The sequence below is a fragment of the Orycteropus afer genome, unplaced genomic scaffold, assembly GCF_000298275.1.
Source record: "Orycteropus afer afer isolate SDZICR_OR568_19922 unplaced genomic scaffold, OryAfe1.0 scaffold00008, whole genome shotgun sequence".
Lineage (NCBI taxonomy): Eukaryota > Metazoa > Chordata > Mammalia > Tubulidentata > Orycteropodidae > Orycteropus > Orycteropus afer.
In genome coordinates this window covers 15231664-15241436 of record NW_006921595.1, presented here as the reverse complement: position 1 = coordinate 15241436, position 9773 = coordinate 15231664, and the positions used below count along the sequence as shown (strand labels likewise).

The window sequence follows — 9773 nt, the reverse complement described above, 5'->3', positions numbered from 1 at the left end:
TTTTTTAAATCATGATTTGGGTGAAAGTTTACAGAGCAAATTCATTTTCCATACAGCAGTTCACATACACTTTGTCTCATGACATTGACTGCAATTTCCCACAATGCAACAGCTCTTCTTCCCACTTCCTCCCTGTGGTTATCTCTTCCCTGTGTCCTTCCTCCATGCACTCCTGCCCCCTGAGCTGTCTCCCTGTGCATACTGAGCCCTTCTCTAATAATCTACTTTTTTCTCTAGTCTAGAGATTTCATATAAGTAGAGTAATACAATAGCTATTCTTCTATATCTCATTTCACTTAGCATAATGTTTTTGTTTCATTATGTCATAGATATATCATAATTCCATTTTTCTTTATGATCAAATACTATTCTATTATATGTATATACCATATTTTGTTGATCCATTCATCAGTTGATAGATACTGTTTACATCTTTTGGCTATTTTGAATAATGCTGCAATGAATGTTGGTGTACAAGTATCTGTTTGGGTCACTATCAATTCTCTTGAGTGTAAACCTTAAGAGTAGAATTGCTGGGTCGTGTAATTCTCTGTTTAACTTTTTTCTTTTTAAATTTCCATTGTGGTGAGGTTTAACCACTTTCAAACATATAATTCAGTGACATCAATTATATTCACTGTGTTGTACAACAATTACCACTATCTATTTCCAAATATTTTTTATCACCCTGTGTTTGACTTTTTGAGAAACTACCAAAGGCTGCTCTGTTTTGTACTTCCACCAGCAATGGATGAGGGTTTCAGTTTCTCCACATCCTTGCCAACACTTATTTTCTATTGTTTCTAAAATAATAATAATAAAAAAACATATTTTATATGTGTGTGTGTGTGTGTGTGTGTGTGTGTGTGTGTGTGTATATATATATATATATATCAGTCATCCTAATGGATGTAAAATGGTTATCATGTTATAATTTTAATTTTTATTTCCCTAATGGCTAAAGATACTGAGCATCTTTGTGTATTTATTTGACCATTTCTATATAATCTTTGGAGAACTGTGTATTAAATCCTTTGCCTATTTTTTCATCTTTGGTTGTTATTATTTTTAAATTGGGTATCTATTTTGATAGAAATCATATACTGTTGTAAAATGTACAATGGTTTCTCATGTTTCCATGGCACCTGACATTATATTGTCTTACTTTTCTACATCTATTTGTAAGTATATATATCAATCTTATACTTCATTTTTTAGAGAAATTAACCTCTATGGGTTTAAAATATGCATAAAAGGGTTTCAAACAAACAAATATAAGAGTGAATTGTTTTTTATGTTGTGAAGAAAGGTTCTCATGATATGAAGAATACATTTGATATATATAACCTAGCATATTGTAAAGGAGCCCTGGTGATACAATGGTTAAACACTCAACTACTAACTGAAAGGTCAGTGGTTCAAACCCATCAGCCGCTAGTGGAAGAAAAGACATGGCTATCTGATCCTGTAAAGATTTCAGCCTAGGGTACCCTGTGGAGCAGTTCTCCTCTGCTATATGGACTTGCTATGAGTTGGAATCGACTTAATGGTATACAGCAGAAGTAGCATGTAGTAAGTGCTCAATAAATTGCCCTCTACTATTACTATTAATAATGGTATTTTCCATCGGCTTTTTCAGATATTGGATATTAAAAAAATAACACCAGCTCACTGCCATTGAGTCTATTAGACTCATAGCGACCCCTCCTTGGGTTTCCAAGACACTATCTCTTCAGAAGTAGTTTGCCAAGTCTTCCTTCCGAGGAGTGGCCAGTGGGTTTGAACTACTAGCCTTCTGGTTAGCAGTAAATGCCTTAGGCACTATGCTACCAGAGCTCCCATTGGACATTTAGATGTTGCAATTGGCTGGTTAATTTATTTATTCAGGAAAATCTTCGAGTCTCCTCATATGTGCAAGACTGTCTGTCCCACTCTCCACTTTTTCCCCTCATTTCCTCCAGTGAGGTTTATTCTCATTAGAATTTCTGTATGCCTATATGATTCCTTTCTTCAAGTTAAAAAAGATACCTTTTTCCCGACTGTCTCAGTCCTTAGCCCCAAAGCATCAGAGCCTGGATTCAGCCTCTGCTTGTCACTTTGTCCATGCCCAGTGCTCAAATTGCACAACTGTGCTGAGTGGCCATATTATACACCCCTGCTCATTCTTTCTCTTAAGACCGATCTGGGTCCCCGGCTCCCATAGCTCTAAAGTGAAGACAAACCTGAGGTTGAGATAGGGTGACTAACTTGTCTGCTCAGTATTTTCCTGGATTTAGCACTGAAAGTCCCACATCCTGGGAGGCCTCTCAGTTCTGGGCATATTGGGGTGTCCACTTTCCATATGGAGAGAGGTAGATGGTGATGAGAGACATTGTAGAGTGGGGAAAGCCAGAGGAGCCTACAGCTCCCAAGACCAAGGACTGGAAATTCTTAGCAAGGATAGCATGGGCAATGGCTTTCCTGCAACAACCTGGTTAGGTAGCTTTTCTTTTGCAAGGGACAGGGGTGAGTTTGAGCATTTAGGGAGACCTGGGAGCTCTTTAACAAATATGAGGAAAAGAAAAAGTCAACAAAATGGTGAGGAATAAATATGAATTATTTTTTTCACATGGTAAATATAAAACATGACACTTTGGGTAAGAGTATTTTTTGAAAAGGAACTAAGATTAAATTAGTGATAAAACTCGATTGAATCAAGGAAACAACTGGGAATTATGTTCAGTGAATAAGGTACTTAAAGAAGAAAAGACAAATGAGCTACTTCCTGATTCCTGGGATTTCAACCAAATTATAATAAATGAACAATGTGATTCTCTTTAAAAATGGGTTTTGTGGGCAAAGCAGGTAATAAATGAGCTGACAAGGGAAGGATATGAAACAAAAGAAAGTAATATAGTTTGAACGTGGCTTAAATCTTGAGCCTACCTTTCTGTGGGTAATGGCTCAGTAATTGTGAGTTAAATAAGAATGTCTTTGATTGTCTACACTTTTTGAACTAAAGATGTCTTTAACAGCTAACTTGAGTGTATTTTGGATATAATTCATTTATTTGGCCATTGGGTAAAAGCACTGTAAGTGGAATTTAATATACATGGATTTTAAATTCTACCTTTTTTTTTCTCCCATAATCAGGTTGAATTTTCAATAAGTGAAGCCACAACTTTGGCAGATTTGTTAGCATTGCAGCTGCACACAGTAGAAGATAATGTCCGAAGCATTGTGGATAAAGCAGTGAAAGAACTAGGGACTGAAAAGGTAGTGTCCTCGGGGTTCTTCCTCTTTGTCCAGGGCTGATTCTGCAGGAAGAGTGATGTTTTAATGGTAGAATTGTTGCCTTCCACGTGGAAACCCAGGTTTGATTCCTGGTCAGTGCACCTCATGTGCAGCCATTGATCCTCTGTCCATGGAGAATTGCATGTTGCTGCAATGCTGAATGGTTTCATATGGTGTCTATTTCCAAACTAAGACTAGGAAGAAAGGCTTGGCAATATACTTCAAAAATATCAGTCAGTGAAATCCTACAGATCACAATGGTTCAGTCCACTTCCAGTCACGGGGATGTGCAGGACCAGTGAGCATTTCATTAGGTTGCATATGGAGTCACCATGAGTTGGGGTCAAATCAATGGCAGCTAATAATAATAATAGTGATTTTGTGCATTAACATATAGGATAATTTAAAGAAATTCTGATAGCACAGGAACATGGAGACATGAGTCGTAGTTTGTTCTCAGCTGCTAGTTAGGTGTGTGACTTGGGCAGGAAAGGTAATCTTTCCAGCCACAGTTAATTTGTGAAACTAGGGTTGGCCCAGGTGTTGATGATCATAGCAGAAAATACTTACATAGCTTTTAATTGGTAGCAAGCATCTCTGTAAGTGCTGTATTCTATGTTAACTCATTTAATTCCCTAAGGTAAATGCTATTCCCATTTTACAATGAAGACACTGAGGTACAACTAGAGAAATGGAGATTTCACATTCAAGCACTCTAAACACTGCCTATCCCATGCTGAATAATATGTAAATAATATGTATCAAACCTTCAGATAACTTCTTAAATCTCTTCCTAGTCTAGAGGTTTATTTCTCTGAAGGATGTAAAACTCATACCCAGTGAAGTTTGATATTGGTGTGATGCTTGGTTCTTTTGAGTGATGGAATTTACTTCTCTAAACCTCCTTACCATGAATTATTTGGAGGCAAAAAAAATTGAAGTCAATAGTAGTTGTTATTAGCATGCTAATTTGGAAATCATGAAATAAATAAATCAATTTTAGGTACTAGCCTACATGGGAGCTCTGGTAGCATAGTGGCTAAGGCACCTGACTGCTAACCAGAAGGCTGATGATTCAAACCCACCAGCCACTCCTCGGAAGGAAGATGGGGCAATCTACTTCCATAGTGGTACTGCCTCGGAAACCCAAGGAGGGGTCGCTATGAGTCGGGTCCAACTCAACGGCACATAACAACAACAGCCTACATAGTTAACCTAAATAAAATTCTTGTGCCCTTAATTAAATCACATTGTTTGTTATTAGGTTATCATTGAAATCAGTCATACCTGGGCAACCATGGAGTTTTCTTATGAAGTTCACTATCGGACAGGCATTCCTTTATTAAAGGGTGATGAACAACTTTTTGAAACTCTGGAGCATAACCAAGTAAGATGAATATTTTTTATTTTTTTCTTGGAAATTTTAATTTTAAACTTTTTGCAACTTCCAACATTTATTTATTCATTCACTGAATGATGAATAATAGTTACAGGTATAGTTCCAATTGGGATCAAAAGGTATGAGCTCTTTTTATCAACGAACTTGCATTCAAGTGGGAGACAAACAGAAGGGCTCCACGGAGTCTGAGAAGAGACCGAGAAGCCATCTAATGGGGGCCAGTGAAAACAAAGGGATGGACGTTTTTAGGTGATGATACTTAGGCTAAACCATGAAGGATGGGATGGAATTCAGGAAAAAGAATCAGAAAAGGGTGTCACAGGTGATTGAGGACATTTTAGCAATATCTTAGAATGCCAGAAAGCACCTACATTCAGAAGGAATAGGACTTCAGTTTCTTTGGAATGTAGATTTTCCTTATGAGACTAATGCAAAATAAAGCCTGAGACCCAGATGAGAGCACAGCATATATGGTCTTGAATTCTAAGGTTACAGGGCTTGGCGTCTCTTTGGACATGAGTGATAATAAAGGTAGAAGATTGCATCTCTCTAATGCTCTCTAATGGCTAAATGATCACAAGTGTTTTTCATGTGTCTGTTGCCTGCTTGAATATCTGCTTTGGTGAAGTGTCTGTTAATGTCCTTGCCCATTTTTGAAGTGGATTGTTTGGAGTTTTTTAATGTGGGAGGTGTTGAAGTTTTCTATAAATTTTAGAGATGAGTCCCTTGTTGGATATGTTATTGCCAAACATTTCCCAGCCTGTAGGTTCTCTTTTTTCTCTTTTGAAGAAGTCTTTTGATGTGCATATGAATTTAACTGTTAGAAGAGCCCAGTCATCTACTCTGTCTTCTGCTGTTTGTGCATTTTGCGTTACACCTGATAATGTATTTGTGCCATAAATAAGGGTTCCTAATTTTGCCCCTGTTTTTTCTTTGATGAACTTAATAGTTTTGGATTTTATATTTAGGTCTTTGATCTATCTTGAGTTCATTTTTGTGTTTGGTGTGAGGTATGGAACTTGTTTCATTTCTCTGCATGTGGATATCCAGTTTTGCCAGCACCATTGGTTAAAGAGGCTACTTTCCCCCCCCCCCCAATTTAATGTTTTCCAACCCTTTGTCAAAGATCAGTGTCCATAGGTGGATGCATCTTTTTCTGGATTCTCAATTCAGTTCTGCTGGTCTATGTGCCTATCATGGTAGACAAATGGAAATATACCCATTATCATACCTAGGTTTGGCAGACAATATTCCAACAAGGCTCCAGGAACTGATGAAATACCCATTGAGATGTTTCAGTAAATGGATGCAAATGCTGGAGGCACTTACTCATTTATGCCAAGAAATTTGGAGGGCAGCCACCTGGCCAACTGACTGGAAGAGATCAATATTTGTGCCCATTCCCAAGAAAGGTGATGCAGCAGAATGTGGAAGTTATCAAACACTATCATTAATATCACATGCAAGTAAAATTTTGCTAAAGATAATTTAAAAATGATTGCAGAAGTAAATTTATAGGGAACTTACAGAAATGGAAGCTGGATTCAGAAGAGAGCTTGGAATGAGGGATATCATTTCTGACATCAAATAGATTTTGGCTGGAGAGAGACCAGAAAGATGTTTACCTGTGTTTCATTGACTATGTAAAGGAATTTGACTATGTGGATTATAATAAATTAAGGACAACATTGTGAAAAATGGGAATTCTAGAACAGTTCATTGTACTCATGAAGAACCTGCACAAACACCAAGAGGCTGTCATTTGAACATAACAAAGGGATACTTCATGGTTTAAAATCAGGACGGGTATGCATCAGGGTTGTATCCTTTCACTATACTTATTCAATCTGTATGCTGAGCAAAATAATCTAAGAAACAGGACTATATGAAGAAGAATGTGGCATCAGAATTGGAAAAAGACTCATTAACAACCTGCTATATGCAGATGACACAACCTTGCTGAAAGTGAAGAGTCCTTGAAGCACTTACTGATGAAGCTCAAAGCCTACAGCTTTCAGTATGGATTACACCTCAGCATAAAGAAAGCCAAAGTCCTTGATACTGTACTAGTAAGCAGCATCATGATGAATGGAGAAAAGATTGAAGTTGTCAGAGATTTCATATTACTTGGATCCACAAACAACACCCATGCAAACAGCAGTCAAGAAATCAGACAATGTATTGCACTGGGCAAAGCTGCTGCAAAAGATCTCTTTAAAGTGCTAAGAAGCAAAGGTGACAGTTTGAACGCTAAGGTTCATCTAACCCAAGCTATGATACTTTCAATCACCTCATACGCATGTGAAAACTAGAAAATGAATAAGGAAGACCAAAGAAGAGCTGATGACTTTGAATTATGGTGTTGGCAAAGAATACTGAAAATAGCATGGACTGCCTAAAGATGGAATAAATCTGTCCTGGAAGAAGTGTAGTCAGAATGCTCTTTGGAAGCAGGAATGGCCAGACTTTGCCTCATCTACTTTGGTCATGTTGTCAGAAGGGACAAGTCCCTGGAGAAGAATATCATGCTTGATAAAATAGAGAGTCAGTGAAAAAGGGGACGATCTTCAACAAGATGGATTGACACAGTGGCTGCCAATGATGGGCTCAGGCATAGCAAGGATTGTGAGGATAGCACAGGACTGGGCAGCATTTCGTCTGTTGTGCATGGAGTCATTATGAGTCAGGGGCAACTTGATGGCACCTAATAACAACAAACAACATTCCTACACATATATTTGTATGTGCTATAAAAACGTCCATATGCATTATAGAGCTAATGGGGACAAAGTTAGGATAACTTCTTAGCCACACCTAGGCAACTTGGAGTGAGTTTCTAGGTCTGTGGGCTGCATGCCATGGTTGCAGGGGACATAGAGCTCAACTGGCACAACATAGTGCACAAAAACATTGTTCCACATCCCACTTTGACTGGGGTCTTAAAAGCTTACAAGCAGCCATGTAATATGCAACTATTGGCCTTTCCTCATCTGGAGCAAAGAAGAGTGAAGAAAATCAAAGATGCATGGAAACAATTAATCCAAAGACTAATGGACCATGAGAACCTCAGTGTACACATCCCTGAGACCAGAAAAACTAGATGATGCCTGGATACCAGTGTGCACCACTCAGAAAGGAAATATTTCCTGGACTGAGTGGGAGAAAAAATGTGGAACAAAATTTAAAAAGATAAAGACCCGGTTTACTGTTCTCACAGAGACTGGTGAAACCCTCAAGACTATGGTTCCTAGTCACCCTTCAGGCCTGAAATTAGACTCACTCCCATGGCTTAACTCTCAGTCAAACAGTGGATGGGCCTAGGAACAGAACAACTATACCAGGGAGATGCATTTCTTAGAACAACCAACCATGGGTGATCAGAAAGGCAGCATTTGCACAGGGAGATAGGTAGGGAGGCAGGAATGCATAGCAAGAAGAACACAAGGAAAGGCTAAGAGAGTTGTTGCATCGTGGGGATTGTAATCAGCATCATGAAACAAAATGTGTATGAACTGTTGAGTGTAACATGAATCTGCTTTGCAAAATGTCACCCAAATCACAATAAAAAGTTGGAAAAAAATATGTAGAAGAGGCAAATTATTCAGAAAATGATAAAAGTTGGGTTGTTATTATTTGACTTAAAACTCTTAGGAAGAGAAATGGGTTTAGAGAGAGAATACTTTATTATTATATACGTGTTTATAGTGGAGGATATTTGTGGAAAGGAGAATCAAAACAGCAGCTCAGATGAAGTTTGGCAGTGAACTGAAAGGGGAGGAAAATGGAAGCTTGATGTCTTTGAAGGCTGAAGGGAATTTTTTCTATCATCTTTTTGCTCTCATCCCCTTTTCCATTTCCCTCCCTCCTTCAATTCTTCCTTCCTCTCTCTCCCTCCTCTTTATTTTTTGAGACTAAAATAAAAGACTTTACTAGGCATGGGGGAAAATAAAGTTTAATTCCTAAAGTTAGACCCAGTGTATAACTTTTTGTTTTCTTGCTACAACAAAGATACATGTCTTCTAAAAGAAGATATATTATATGTTTTTACTTATCTTTATATTTTCCTTTGGGAGAGATGTTAATATGGATATTTACTACCCTTTACTTATTTGCTTATCATTAAATACTTACTGAATATCTGTCTAGATACTGAATGCTAGGTCCCAGATATCCAGCAGTAAACATCAGATATTATGCCTTCCTCATGGGGCATGCTGTCTATCTAATTAGCTATTAATTTAAAAAAAAATTGTTTTTCTTTTAGGTTCAATTACAGACTCTTCTTCAAAGCAAATATGTGGAATATTTCATTGAGCAAGTCTTAAGCTGGCAAAATAAATTAAACATAGCAGACTTGGTTATCTTTACTTGGATGGAGGTCCAACGAATTTGGTCTCACCTGGAAAGCATCTTTGTCTGTTCAGAAGATATTCGAATCCAGCTTGTGAAAGATGCTAGAAGATTCGATGGGATAGATGCTGAATTTAAGGTTCACAGAGAACAGGCTATAATCTATCCTAGCAGAGTTTTCAAAACAATGTGAAAATCTTATAAAGAAACAAGATTTATAAAAATAGATTTTTGCATTCTAGGAAGCAAGAGTTGGGAAACTTTTTCTAGATAGAGCCATATAGTAAATATTTTATGCTTTGTGGGTCGTATGGTCTCTATCCCAACTTGTCAGCATTGCCATTGTAGCATGAAACTACAAACAAATATATAAACAAATGGGTTTGGCTGTGTTCCAATGAAACTTTATTTATAGATGATGAAATATGTATTTAATATAATTTTCATGTCATGAAATACTATTATTCTTTTGATTTTTTTTTTGTTCCTAACCATTTGAAAAATATGGAAAGCATTCTTAAGTTTTGAGCTGTACAAAAAGAGCCAGGGGGCCATAGATTGGTGATGAGTACAGTGAGGCCAGGTTGAGTGATTCCTCTTTGTAAGTAAAAGGACAGAACCCAGTGACAAAGTAATATTACCAGGTTTGAAGTTTTTCCCACAAGAGCCACAAAGAACACATGGAGATGTCTGAGTAATAATGATAAATGAATTGAGAGACTGTCAGCAGAGAATAATGGCTATATATATA

General features: G+C 37.4%; 1 protein-coding gene across 1 annotated transcript in view; it reads left to right on the top strand.

Moving 5' to 3' along the window:
- DNAH11 (dynein axonemal heavy chain 11) overlaps window positions 1–9773 on the top strand; it is a 455361-nt gene that overhangs the window by 99731 nt on the left and 345857 nt on the right. The window contains 3 exon segments of the mRNA XM_007946592.1: window positions 3133–3255; window positions 4538–4660; window positions 8937–9161. Coding sequence (XP_007944783.1) covers window positions 3133–3255; window positions 4538–4660; window positions 8937–9161 — 471 coding nt within the window.